This window comes from Anomaloglossus baeobatrachus, chromosome 6 (genome assembly GCF_048569485.1).
Source record: "Anomaloglossus baeobatrachus isolate aAnoBae1 chromosome 6, aAnoBae1.hap1, whole genome shotgun sequence".
NCBI classification, from domain to species: Eukaryota; Metazoa; Chordata; class Amphibia; order Anura; family Aromobatidae; genus Anomaloglossus; species Anomaloglossus baeobatrachus.
In genome coordinates, this window is record NC_134358.1 from 512,785,077 (window position 1) to 512,799,692 (window position 14,616).

General features: G+C 52.3%; 1 protein-coding gene across 2 annotated transcripts in view; it reads right to left on the minus strand.

Annotated features, from left to right (window-relative positions):
- Positions 1-14,616, minus strand: part of PITRM1 (pitrilysin metallopeptidase 1) — a 170,770-nt gene that overhangs the window by 13,943 nt on the left and 142,211 nt on the right. For both annotated transcript variants that reach the window (XM_075315477.1, XM_075315479.1), the window contains exons 23-25: positions 12,989-13,101; positions 6,590-6,715; positions 6,374-6,519 (exon numbers count right to left, since the gene is read on the minus strand). In XM_075315477.1, coding sequence (XP_075171592.1) covers positions 6,374-6,519; positions 6,590-6,715; positions 12,989-13,101 — 385 coding nt within the window. The remainder of the gene's footprint in view (positions 1-6,373; positions 6,520-6,589; positions 6,716-12,988; positions 13,102-14,616) is intronic.

A 14,616-nucleotide genomic window follows, 5' to 3' on the forward strand; every position in this document is an offset into this window, starting at 1 on the left:
AGACTGCTGTTTGATTAAGGGCAACTTCACAAGTGCCGGCAAAGTCTCGAACTGCATCCCTAGGTAAGTGAGACTCTGGGTTGGAGTCAGAGTGGATTTGGGAAGATTGACAAGCCACCCGAATTGGGCTACAGTGGCGAGATTGAGCGAGACACTCCGCTGACAGTCTGCGCTGGATGGAGCCTTGACTAGAAGGTCGTCCAGGTAAGGGAGCACTGCCAACCCCTGGAGGTGCAGAACCGCAATCACTGCTGCCATGACCTTGGTGAATACCCGAGGGGCCGTGGCTAACCCGAAGGGGAGAGCCACGAATTGGAAATGATCCTCTCCTATTGCAAAACGTAACCAACGCTGGTGTGAAACTGCAATTGGCACATGTAGATAGGCCTCTCTGATGTCGATGGACGCCAGGAAATCCCCTTGGGTCATTGAGGCAATGACTGATCGCAGAGACTCGATGTGAAAATGCCGCACCCGAACATGCTTGTTGAGAAGCTTGAGATCCAGGATGGGCCGGAAGGTACCGTCCTTTTTGGGAACTAGGAAGAGGTTTGAGTAAAAACCTCTGAACCGTTGCCGAGCGGGAACTGGTACAATTACTCAGTTTGCCTGCAAGGATGCCACGGCCTGTGAGAAGGCGGCGGCCTTGGAGCAGGGGGGAGTTAAGAGAAAAAAATCTGTTTTGCGGGCTGGAAGAGAATTCTATCCTGTAGCCGTGAGATATGATATCTCTCACCCACTGATCGGAGACTTGTATTAACCAAGCGTCGCCAAAGTGGGAGAGCCTGCCACCGACTAAGGACGTTGCTGGAGCGGGCAGAGAGTCATGAGGAGGCTGCCTTAGTGGCAGAACCTCCTGCGGCCTTCTGCGGACGCGCTTTTGGGCGCCAGTTGGATTTCTGATCCTTAGCTGAGTTAGCGGACGAGGCGGAGGGCTTAGAGGACGACCAGTTGAAGGAACGAAAGGAACAAAACCTCGACTGATTCCTACCCTGGGCGGGTTTCCTGGTCTTGGTTTGTGGCATGGAAGTACTCTTCCCGCCAGTAGCTTCCTTAATAATTTCATCCGGCTGTTCACCGAATAGCCGGGAACCAGCAAAAGGGAGCCCAGCAAGAAACTTCTTTGAAGAAGCATCTGCCTTCCACTCTCGAAGCCACAAGATCCTGCGGATAACGAGGGAATTAGCCGAAGCCACCACAGTGCGGTGAGGAGCCTCTAGCATGGCAGATATGGCATAAGATGAAAAAACTGAAGCTTGAGAAGTTAAGGCAACCATCTCAGGCATAGATTCCTTGTTGAGGGAATGCATCTCCTCTAGAGAAGCAGAGATGGCTTTGAGAGCCCACACTGCTGCAAAAGTTGGGGAAAACGCGGCCCCCGCCGCTTCATACACAGATTTGGCCAGAAGGTCAATCTGACGGTCAGTGGAATCCTTAAGTGAGGTGCCGTCAGCCACCGACACAACGGTCCGGGCTGAGAGCCTAGACACCGGGGGGTCTACCTTTTGGGAGTGAGACCACTCCTTGACCACCTCAGGTGGAAAGGGAAAACGGTCATCAGAACCACGATTTGGAAAGCGTTTGTCAGGACAGGCCCTGGGTTTGGTCACAGCGGTCTGAAAACTGGAGTGGTTAAAGAACACACTCTTTGCTCTCTTAGGCGAGGTAAACTGGTGCTTTTCTGCTAGAGGGTTGCTCCTCTGATACTGGCGGATTGAGATCCAGTACAGAATTAATAGAAGCAATCAAGTCACTAAGATCTGAGTCACCCTTGGAAAGATCGATGGGGTACATGGAGTTAGCCTCCGAACCCCTGTAAAGGCATCCTCCTCATCTTGCGAGTCAGCTCTTGAATCAGAGCCGCGGGATGAGGAGGGGGAGGAAACCCTGCGCCTTCTCTTAGGAGGACGGGGTCTGGAACCTGATGATGAATCCTCTGTGAGCTCCGATGGACGGAGGTCAGAGGATAGGGCTCCTAAAGGACCCTTAGCAAGAGCATTAGAGGCACCCTGTGAGGAGGGCTGATGCATATTCATTAAAGTCCTGGACAAAAGTCCAATGGACTCAGCAAATGACTGGGATATAGACCTAGAGAAGGACTCTACCCAGGCCGGGGGTTCAGCCACAGGTGCAGAGGCAGCCGGAGAGAGACCACTGGGGGTGAGACTCCAGGCGGTGGCACTGCCAAGTTAGAGCAGACATCACAATGTGGATAGGTGCTCGGCTCAGGCAGCAGGAGCTTACATGCAGCGCATATAGTATAAAGCTTTGGAGCCTTGCTCCTCGTGTGAGACATGCTGCTGGAGTGGGGGCTCTGCAAGAGAATGAACCCCAGGGAGAATATACAGAGGTCCACAACCGGAGACCGGCTGTGGCTTACCAGACCGCTGGAAGCGGTGTTGTGTGCCCTCCAGATCCCGAAGCCCGGACCCCCAATGCACAGCACCTCAGCAGGGATGCAGAGTGCAGAAAGGCCCAGCGCAGAGTGAACTCTGCCTGAGAAATGGCCGCCGGAGTGGAGAGGGGGCGGGACTTGGGGGCGTTCCTGTAGGAGAGCGGGAACTGGAGGGCCATAGAGACCTGCAGGGGAGGAGACACGCCCCAGCAGTGGGGAGTGTCCCTCCCCTGTGCAGGACGGCCGCCGGGAGGAGCCGTGCCTGTCCCTCTGCATGAGGGACATGCGAGGGTAGTTAACAGAAACTAGGCCTCCGGCAAAGCCGGGGCCTAAATTTAAGCGGCGAGGCCGACGAGCAGGCACCATCGGCGCGGTTCTCGGGCGAAAGCTAGAGAACCCGCCGGAAATGCCAAAATAAATACATTCAGCATACTCTCCCCATACAATAAAGAACAGGGACCCCCAACACAAACATCTCAGGTACTTAGCTGCTGAGACGCAGGGCCATGTCCCTGGGGATGAGTGCTCCGGTCCAGCAGAATCCTCAAGGGGCTGTGGATGGAGACCGGTCTCCTGCCAGGCATGGAGACCGTGCTGGCTCCCACTTCAAGCCAGAGCCCAGGAGGGATGGTGAAGGAGCACGGCATGTAAGGCTCCAGCTTTGGAAATCAACCTTACAACACCGCCGACACAGTGGGGTGAGAAGGGACATGCCGGGGGTCCAGACGTGGACCCGCACTTCTTCAATCTCTTCCAAAGAAAAAAATCATGAGAATGCATGTGTGGATGTATGCCTCCTGAACACAAAGCGATAAACGGGCTGGGATTGGCTCACCAGGGGGTGTATAAGCTCAGAGGGAGGAGCTACACTTAAGTGTAGTACTTTGTGTGTCCTCCGGAGGCAGAAGCTAAACACCCATGGTCTGGGTCTCCGAAAGGAACGATAAAGAAAACTCCTTGATATGGAAGAGGACTGAAGCCACCAGTAAAGCGCATACCTGACTGAAGGTGTCAGGTGAAAAGTTCGTCCAAGGAAAAGGGGCTCTTGACCCAGGCAGCTAGAAGCGCAAGCTGCAGTGGGCGGTGGTGTGGCTAAGCGAGCAGCACTGTCTCTATAGCCGCCGCTATCGTACCTAGCACTCTCATACTGAATCGTATGAAGTGACAGGAGTACGTAGAGGGCAGTGTACCGCTTGTTGTAGAGCGGTCGCCTTGACTTGAGGGAGAAATATCAAGCCCCGAAGAGTGTCCAGGGACATGCCCAGGGAGGTGACAGATTTTGACGCGACCGGGGATGATTTGACTGGAGTCAGAAGCCGCCCTAAGCGGGATAGGGTGCCCACAGAGATCTGCACGCTGGTTGAGCCCTTGATGAGGAGGTCATCCAAGCAAGGCAGAACAGCCACTCTCCTGGCGTGAAGGGCACTCATGGCGGCCGCCATGACCTTAATTAAGACCCTTGGTGCTGTGGCAGAGCAGAGGGTAGGGCCACAAATGAAAATAAGAAGTCCTGAACCGCTAAGCGGAGGAACTTTTGGTGAGCTGGAGCAATTGGTATGTGCAGGTACGCGTCCCTGATAGTTAGGGAAGCAAGGAATTCTCCTTCGCCCATAAAGGTAATAATGGACCCTAGGAAGTCCATTCTGAATCTCCTTACGTGCACGTTTGCTCAGGTGTTCGAGGTCCAGGATGGGACGAACTGACCCGTCTTTCTTTGGCGACCACGATAGGTATTGCCTTGAACCTCTCGCCGTCCGGAACAGGTACCATCACCCCCGCCGTTTGGAGGGAGTGGATTGCTGAGGAGAAGGCCTCGTGGTGTTTTGGAGCGTTTGGGGGGGTTTGAGAGAAAAGACTGACCAGGGGATCGGGTCCAGAATTCAATGTGGTAACCGGAAGACACAAGGTATCACACCCATTTGTGGTCTGAGGCGGCGGCCCAGATGGAGAAGGACGAGACTTCTCTGTCTTTGTCTAGACTGCCAGGACTCGGTGGACTCTGGGAGGGCTGAGAAGGTAGGGCCCTGCGTGTCTAGTAAAAAACATCCTAGAGTTGAGGGAGAGAGGTACTCTTTTCCTCCCGTGGCGTCAGACAAAAAAAAAAAAAACAAAAAAAAAAAAAAAAAAAGAGCCTGTCCAGACGATCGGCAAACCATCGGTCTGGAAAGGAGAGGCTTCTTAGAGACCGAGTCCACTCTCCATTATCGGAACCAGAGGGCCTTATGGATGGCTATGGTATTTGAGGCGGCAATAACTGCGCAGGTAGCATGAGGTACTCCGCCGCCGCAGCAATGTGAACAGTTACATCTGTGAGGGTCTGAGGAAAACTGGTAGTCCTAGTGCCTGTGCGACCCACACGGAAGGTGAGAGGGACCCGCGGCCTCGAGGCAGAGCGATCGAGCTGCTCCACTTGTCTGTCTGTCGGGTCCTTGAAGGAGGATCCATCAAGTAAAAGACAGGAGGGTCCTTCAGGCAGGCAGAAGCCGGGTGAGGGTCCACCGAGGCCGGATCGGAACAGCCCTTAGAGACAGCTAAGCCAAAGGGGTACCGGGACTCCATGAGTTTACAGATACCGAAGCAGCGTCAAAAAGCTCTTTTTTTTTTGACGTTTCTTCACCCTTTTAAAGGAGACCGCAGGGTCAGTAGTAGTGGATGGGAGATCTTCCACATGCAGAGTTTTGGTAGATTGCTGCAATAAGGGAGTCCATCGCAGCTTGATCGCTCGGGGAGGTTGAAACCAAGGAATCATCCCGGTACAAACATCATTCCCCTTCCTCCGGCTCCTCAGAGACCGCGGAACATGTGGGAGAACCCCCATCTGTGAACCCCAGAAGGAGACCCATGGGGGTCATGCCCTTTTTCTGATCTGCAACCGGTGAAGCAGAGGGCTGATTCTTATCAGAAGGACCCTCTATAGAGGTGTCATCAGGCTGCGTTCTGTCCAGGGGCCCCGAGGGGTGTAGGATGATGTTGCATAGCCAGCACCAGGTTCTGGGAACTGTGCCCATTCTGGGGGACTGGGAGCCGTAGGCTCTGGGCTGGCAGTGGTTGCTGCGGTAGTGGCGGGGGCTACAAAGGCACCGGACTCACAGAAGGAAGAGGTGCCATCATCCCCTAGTAGCTCAGCGTGGCAGGATACATTAATAGTCTTATAGTTGTTGCTGTAGTTGTGCAGGGCATAAAACATGTGACTGCAGCCCCTGGCTGATGAGCCACAAACTCTGATTGTAATGAGGGAGCAATGCTCTGCAGACTTAATATGTAAGTGAGGCTATAACTCATCCAGAACCCTGATGACCCTTTCCCCCTCCTGCGTCACAGTTCCTGTGGGAAGGAGGAAGCCAGCTCTGAGAGACGCCCACAGGCTTTGATCACAAGAGGGAGCAATGCTCTGCAGCAATGCTCTGCAGATCCTGTGTGAGGAGGGTTACGCGCGCTTTCGTGAGGGAGCGTGGCTTATCGAGTGTCGTAGGGGGCAGGGCTTAGCTCTGACAAGGCGGCATGAGAAAATATAATAAACAAAAAAATGGTGGGAAGGGACTCCCCTTCCCCCCCCTCCATCCCTGCACAACAGTGGTGGACAGAAAAACCTCTAAGTGTACACGCCGCGTTCCCGCCTGTTGATGGTTTTGGAAAATCGGTCCCTGAAGGAACCATTGCCCTCTAAAAACAAAAAATTCTTGCTGCAGTAGTCTACAGAGATGTGCCTCCTATAGACACTAAGCTAAAACGGAGGGTGCCTGGCCCGGCCAGGGGGTGTATACTGCAGAGGAGGAGCTATGCTTTTGCATCTACTTCGTGTCCTCCTATAGATAGGCAGCATAACACCCATGGTCCTGTGTCCCCCAATGAGGCATCAGAGAAATACATAATTAAATCAAGTCCCCAAAGGTCTTTGTTTTTTTTTTTCTTATGAAGCGTTTCTCAAGCGTTTTACAAACAACCACCCGATTCTGCCGCTTTAAGTCCTTCACGTACCTTTGTCTGACGGAGCAACCGGAGAATCCACAGCTGAGAATACCGACAGTTTGGCTTCGTCAAGGTCTTGTGCAGTAAACTTCCCCGACTTAGCCCAGTCTATGGCCTTCTCAAATGTGGACAGTGTGGACAGTGCATTAGGATCTCTGTAAATGAGCAAACATGAGATCTACTCTCTTACAGCTGGGTTTTCATGAAGTGATTTCTTTTTCTTACCGATATGAGTAAAATGTGAAAACGCCATCAAAACTCAGCCTGGCCCCACCTCCATAGGCGCCTCCTTTTTCTCGGATCTCCCCATGGAGGAATTTTGCGGTCATTACTCGTGCAAGTAAACAGAGGCTGCATGGAAAACAAATAAAACTGAATATTTAGACAATTTCAATCTAAACAGTCATATACAATATAGAGAGTTGTCTACCCTTTAGGTTTTCAATTTCTCATGGAACAAACTCTGTAATTTGGCAACATGGCAGCAAAACCCTTGATGGAGTGATTCATATCAACCACAGGGTGGCCACAAAAACTCTCATCATAGACTTCTTGTGACAAAGTATCACAAAGAAGGGAATTTTGTTTACTTACCGTAAATTCCTTTTCTTCTAGCTCTAATTGGGAGACCCAGACAATTGGGTGTATAGGCTATGCCTCCGGAGGCCGCACAAAGTATTACACTCAAAAGTGTTAAGCCCCTCCCCTTCTGCCTATACACCCCCGTGCTCCCACGGGCTCCTCAGTTTGGTGCAAAAGCAAGAAGGAGGAAAAAGAATTATAAACTGGTTTAAAGTAACTTCAATCCGAAGGAATATCGGAGAACTGAAACCATTCAACATGAACAACATGTGTACACAAAAAACAGGGGCGGGTGCTGGGTCTCCCAATTAGAGCTAGAAGAAAAGGAATTTACGGTAAGTAAACAAAATTCCCTTCTTCTTTGTCGCTCTATTGGGAGACCCAGACAATTGGGACGTCCAAAAGCAGTCCCTGGGTGGGTAAAATAATACCTCGTAAAAAAGCCGTAAAACGGCCTCTTCCTACAGGTGGGCAACCGCCGCCTGAAGGACTCGTCTACCTAGGCTGGCATCCGCCGAAGCATAGGTATGCACCTGATAGTGCTTTGTGAAAGTGTGCAGGCTCGACCAGGTAGCCGCCTGGCACACCTGCTGAGCCGTAGCCTGGTGCCTCAAAGCCCAGGACACTCCCACGACTCTGGTAGAGTGGGCCTTCAGCCCTGAGGGAACCGGAAGCCCAGCCAAACGGTAAGCTTCGATAATTGGATCCTTGATCCACCGAGCCAGGGTTGATTTGGAAGCCTGTGACCCTTTACGCTGGCCAGCGACAAGGACAAAGAGTGCATCCGAGCGGCGCAAGGGCGCCGTACGAGAAATGTAGAGTCTGAGTGCTCTCACCAGATCTAACAAGTGCAAATCCTTTTCACATTGGTGAACTGGATGAGGACAAAAAGAAGGTAAGGAGATATCCTGATTGAGATGAAAGGGGGATACCACCTTAGGGAGAAATTCCGGAACCGGACGCAGAACCACCTTGTCCTGGTGAAACACCAGGAAAGGGGCTTTGCATGACAGCGCTGCTAGCTCAGACACTCTCCGAAGTGAAGTGACTGCTACTAGAAAAACCACTTTCTGCGAAAGGCGTGAAAGAGGAATATCCCTCATTGGCTCGAATGGTGGTTTCTGAAGAACCGTCAGTACCCTGTTCAGATCCCAGGGTTCTAACGGCCGCTTGTAAGGAGGGACGATGTGACAAACCCCCTGCAGGAACGTGCGTACCTGAGGAAGTCTGGCTAGGCGCTTCTGGAAAAAACACAGAGAGCGCCGAGACTTGTCCCTTAAGGGAGCTGAGCGATAAACCCTTTTCCAGTCCAGATTGAAGGAAGGACAGAAAAGTGGGCAAAGCAAAAGGCCAGGGAGAAATACCCTGAGCAGAGCACAGCGACAGGAAAATTTTCCACGTCCTGTGGTAGATCTTGGCGGACGTTGGTTTCCTAGCTTGTCTCATAGTGGCAATGACGTCTTGAGATAACCCTGAAGACGCTAGGATCCAGGACTCAATGGCCACACAGTCAGGTTGAGGGCCGCAGAATTCAGATGGAAAAACGGCCCTTGAGATAGCAAGTCTGGTCGGTCTGGTAGTGCCCACGGTTGGCCGACCGTGAGATGCCACAGATCCGGGTACCACGACCGCCTCTGCCAGTCTGGAGCGACGAGGATGACGCGGCGGCAGTCGGCCCTGATCTTGCGTAACACTCTGGGCAACAGTGCCAGCGGAGGAAACACATAAGGGAGCTGAAACTGCGACCAATCCTGAACTAAGGCGTCTGCCGCCAGAGCTCTGGGATCTTGAGACCGTGCCATGAACGCTGGTACCTTGTTGTTGTGTCGGGACGCCATGAGATAGACGTCCGGCACCCCCCAGCGGCGACAGATCTCCTGAAACACGTCCGGTTGAAGGGACCATTCCCCTGCGTCCATTCCCTGGCGACTGAGATAATCTGCTTCCCAGTTTTCCACGCCTGGAATGTGAACTGCGGAGATGGTGGAGGCCGTGGCTTCCACCCACAGTAGAATCCGCCGGACTTCCTGGAAGGCTTGCCGACTGCGTGTGCCGCCTTGGTGGTTGATGTATGCCACCGCTGTAGAGTTGTCTGACTGAATTCTGATCTGCTTGCCTTCCAGCCACTGCTGGAACGCTTTCAGGGCAAGATACACTGCTCGTATTTCCAGAACATTGATCTGAAGCGAGGACTCTTGCTGGGTCCACGTACCCTGAGCCCTGTGGTGGAGAAAAACCGCTCCCCACCCTGACAGACTCGCGTCCGTCGTGACCACCTCCCAGGATGGGGGTAGGAAGGATTTCCCTTTCGATAATGAAGTGGGAAGAAGCCACCACCGAAGGGAAGCTTTGGTCGCCTGCGAGAGGGAGACGTTCCTGTCGAGGGACGTCGGCTTCCTGTCCCATTTGCGAAGGATGTCCCATTGAAGAGGACGCAGGTGAAACTGCGCGAAAGGAACTGCCTCCATTGCTGCCACCATCTTCCCCAGGAAGTGCATGAGGCGTCTCAAGGTGTGTGACCGACCTTGAAGGAGAGATTGTACCCCTGTCTGTAGTGACCGCTGCTTGATCAGCGGAAGCTTCACTATCGCTGAGAGGGTATGAAACTCCATGCCAAGGTATGTCAGCGATTGGGCCGGTGTCAGATTTGACTTTGGAAAATTGATGATCCACCCGAAACTCTGGAGAGTCTCCAGGGTAGCGTCGAGGCTGTGTTGGCATGCCTCTAGAGAGGGTGCCTTGATCAACAGATCGTCCAAGTACGGGATCACCGAGTGACCCTGAGAGTGGAGGACCGCTACTACAGTAGCCATAACCTTGGTGAAAACCCGTGGGGCTGTTGCCAGGCCGAACGGCAGTGCTGCGAACTGCAGGTGTTCGTTCCCTATGGCGAAGCGCAAGAAGCGCTGGTGCTCTGGAGCAATCGGTACGTGGAGATAAGCATCCTTGATATCGATCGATGCAAGGAAATCTCCCTGGGACATTGAGGCGATGACGGAGCGGAGGGATTCCATCCGGAACCTCCTGGTCTTTACGTGTTTGTTGAGAAGTTTCAGGTCCAGGACAGGTCGAAAAGACCCGTCTTTCTTTGGGACCACAAACAAGTTGGAGTAAAAACCGTGGCCCTGCTGCTGCAGAGGAACAGGGACCACCACTCCTTCTGCCTTCAGAATGCCCAGCGCCTGCAGAAGAGCCTCGGCTCGCTCGGGAGGCGGGGATGACCTGAAGAATCGAAACGGGGGACGAGAGGTGAACTCTATCTTGTAACCGTGAGACAGAATGTCTCTCACCCAACGGTCTTTAACCCGTGGCAGCCAGGTGTCGCAAAAGCGGGAGAGCCTGCCACCGACCGAGGATGCGGAGTGAGGATGCCGAAAGTCATGAGGAAGCCGCTTTGGTAGCGGCACCTCCGGTGGTCTGTTTGGGACGTGACTTAGACCGCCATGCATCAGAGTTCCTTTGGGACCTGCCCGCGCCCCGAAAGGACCGAAACCTCGACTGCCCCTTCCTCTGTTGGGGTATGTTCGGTTTGGGCTGGGGTAAGGATGTATCCTTTCCCTTGGATTGTTTGATGATTTCATCTAAACGCTCGCCAAACAATCGTTCGCCCGAAATTGGCAAACTGGTTAAGCGCTTTTTGGAAACAGAATCTGCCTTCCATTCCCGTAGCCACAAGGCCCTGCGGAGTACCACCGAATTGGCGGCTGCAACCGCCGTACGGCTCGCAGAGTCCAGGATAGCATTCATAGCGTAAGACGCAAATGCCGACGTCTGAGTGGTTATGGATGCCACCTGTGGCGCGGACGTGCGTGTGGCTGCGTCAATTTGCGCTTGACCTGCTGAGATAGCTTGTAGCGCCCATACGGCTGCGAATGCTGGGGCAAAAGAAGCGCCGATTGCTTCATAGATGGATTTCAACCAGAGCTCCATCTGCCTGTCAGTGGCATCTTTGAGTGAAGCCCCATCTTCCACTGCAAGTATGGATCTAGCTGCCAGTCTGGAGATTGGAGGATCCACCTTGGGACACTGAGTCCAGCCCTTGACCACGTCAGGGGGGAAAGGGTAACGTGTATCCTTAAGGCGCTTAGAAAAACGCTTATCTGGACAAGCATGGTGATTCTGGACTGCCTCTCTGAAATCAGAGTGGTCCAGAAACATACTCGGTGTACGCTTGGGAAACCTGAAACGGAATTTCTCCTGCTGAGAAGCTGACTCCTCCGCCGGAGGAGCTGAGGGAGAAATATCCAACATACGATTGATGGACGCAATAAGGTCGTTCACTATGGCGTCCCCGTCCGGAGTATCAAGATTGAGAGCGGCCTCAGGATCAGAATCCTGATCAGCTACTTCCGCGTCATCGACCAGCGATTCCCCTCGCTGAGACCCTGAACAATATGATGATGTCGAGGGAAAATCTAAGCGAGCTCGCTTAGTCGGTCTGGGGCTGGGGTCTGTGTCAGAACCCTCAGCTTGGGATCCATGAGATACCCCGGGAGGACATTGTTGGTCCAGCAGAGGTGGGCCAGGGAACAAAGAATCAACAGAGTCCCTGTGCTGAGATACCGGCCTGGACTGCAAGGCTTCTAGTATCTTAGACATAGTCTCAGAGAGTTTTGCAAACTCCGTCCCTGTCACCTGAACAGTGTTAGCAGGTGGCTCCCCCTGGGCCCCCCCTAGCAGAGGCTCTGGCTGAGCAAGTGCCACAGGGGCCGAACAGTGCAGACAATGAGGGTCAGTGGAACCTGCCGGTAGCGGGGTCGTACATGCGGCGCAGGCAACATAATAAGCCTGTGTTTTGGCACCCCTGCCTTTCGTGGGCGCCATGCTATTATCTTCCCTGAGCAACACAATAGGGTATATAGCCAGAAATCAACTGTGCACTATACAGTGTAAAATAAACATATAATGTTACACTACTGCACAATGGGGCTAGCACCACAGGTGCTGCTTACCACCCGCTTAAAGCGGTTGTGAGGCCACCAGAGTCCCTGCCTGGGTCTCCCAGACTTTGTCCCCCTCTGCAGCGTCCGAGGAGCTGACAGGAATGCATCCTGAGGAGAGGAGGTAGCCGTGGGCGTGACCCAGAAAGTGCGGGAACTGGTGCCTGCACTGTGCACAGTGAGAGGGGTGGAGTATGCAAAGCATGCTCCAGCCCTCAGTGCTGCTCGTTCTATGCAGCGTCCCGCCCTTCCCCTGCCTGTCAGGGCTATGGGCGGGAGGAAAGGAAACTAGGCCGCAAAAAGCCGGGGACTCTAGTAATAAACGCGGCCGCTGTAAAAGCGCTGCCAGCGTGGAAGTCCCCGGCGCACTACAAGTCCCAGCCGCGCCGCAGTATTTCCAAGGCAGCGGCGGTCAATGCGGCAGTCCCTCTACATAAACACACTCAGCAACGCTGAGTGTGTAATGGCACATATTAACCCGGTCAGTTCCGCGGTCCCCGGTGCACTAGCACACCCAGCAAAGCTGGAGTGTTGCTGTGCGCGGTCCCCACGGGGACACAGAGTACCTTCAAGTAGCAGGGCCATGTCCCTGAACGATACCCGGCTCCTATCCAGCAGGCTCCACAGGAGATGTGGATGAAGCACGGTCTCAGTGCCTGAAGACCGATAGGATCCCACTTCCACCAGAACCCTGAGGGGGATGGAGAAGGAAAACAGCATGTGGGCTCCAGCCTCCGTACCCGCAATGGATACCTCAACCTTAACAACACCGCCGACAAAAGTGGGGTGAGAAGGGAGCATGCTGGGGGCCCTATATGGGCCCACTTTTCTTCCATCCGACATGGTCAGCAGCTGCTGCTGACCAATCTGTGGAGCTGTGCGTGCGTGTCTGACCTCCTTCGCACAAAGCAAAAAACTGAGGAGCCCGTGGGAGCACGGGGGTGTATAGGCAGAAGGGGAGGGGCTTAACACTTGAGTGTAATACTTTGTGCGGCCTCCGGAGGCATAGCCTATACACCCAATTGTCTGGGTCTCCCAATAGAGCGACAAAGAAAATATAAAAGGAGATATACAATTTAAAACCGGTATAAAATAAATTTACCTGGCATAGTCAGCGTGCATGTAAGGGACCGTCCTTATACATTCACCAATATAATTTACTGGAAATGGCAGAGAAAAGTGAGTCTTCATCTGACAAGGCTTGAAAGTTGGATCCTGTGAAAACAAGAGCACAATGTCATGATTTTAACATACAAAAATAGATCAAACATAAACACTTGTTGTGTCTGTAAGGTGATAGTTCTAAAAGCAAAAATTTCTTCTTAGGTCCTTGTGAAATCTCCCTTAATACAATGTATAAATGTTCAGAGACCTGACAGACTAAAGGGGTAATTTCATAATTATATAATGCAAAAGGCTTATAAAAACGAGCTTCTTTGAAATCTACTTGTTAAATGGTATCTGTCGGCAGATTTTTGCTATGTAATTTGAAGACCGCAGGTGATAGAGGCTGACACACACTTCAATGATGTATCATCTATTACCCTGTGTGCTGTTTACTTATATTGAAGGTTTTAATCACCTGGACTACATGAATCAGACAATGCCCCTACCCCCTCTGATTAGCAGCTCACTATCTATAGACATTGTATATAGAGAGCCTGGGGGTGTGGGTGGGGGAGCTTTTTCATCTTTGCTACATTGCTAAATCTAAAAGCTCTGATTGTGTCACAACTGCTGCACCCAGTAATCAGTGATACATCTTTGGATTCAGAGTCTCTGCCCCTGCATCATGCTGCTCACAGATGAGCTAGCAAAAACTGCTGACAAATTCCCTTTAAAAATACTCTCCATTCTTAAGAAAAGAGGGATTTATAATTTTTATAGTTTACGTGGGTTACCGGCTTCTACTGAAATATTCTAAATAAGACGTGCCGGACATACAAGCTCTTTTGTATAGAGCTCGTCAGCACTCCAGTGCCACTTTGAGCCTCCACTGCTGTAGAGGCAAAACTTCTGCCTGCAGCATTGGCGAGGGCACCGTTCTGGCCAGCAGCGCAAAAAATATCACCGGTCCAAACTGTCAATTACGAGTGCACTGCTCCTTTCCAAGATGTGACAGTCTTTCGCTATATTCATCCACAGGGAACACACTATGTTGGCACAGGTTGCAAACTCCAGCTCAGATCTGTGATTGTTTACCAAAAAACATGGTAGAAAAACTTGATAAACTGGTGCCAACCTGCCAGCCTATCCCAACACTTTAGTACATGATAATAAATCTCTCCCTCCATCCTCCCCACCCATCTCATCTTCCCTTCACATTTTCCTCCACATTTCACCCAGTGTCTCCAGACACACACGACCATCTCATGGCCTCTCCTGCTCTCACCTACTAACACTCTCTCTGCTTCTCCTCACTGCTGGAGATATCTCTCCTAATTCAGGTCCTCCTCACCACATCCCTATTGTCACTTCAAACCCTCATCCACAACCTATCACAAATTTCCGCAACCTCTTTAACCTCATACCCATCCACCCAGTCCCCGCTCCCGCAGTCTCACTAACAGGAGCTCTATGGAACGCTCGCTCTGTGTGTAACCACCTTTCCTACATTCATGATCTTTTCATCACTAATAAACATTCCATTCTTGCCATCACAGATACCTGGCTCACCCCCTCTGACACAGCCTCTCCTGCTGCACTTTCTTATGGCGGTCTCCAACTCTC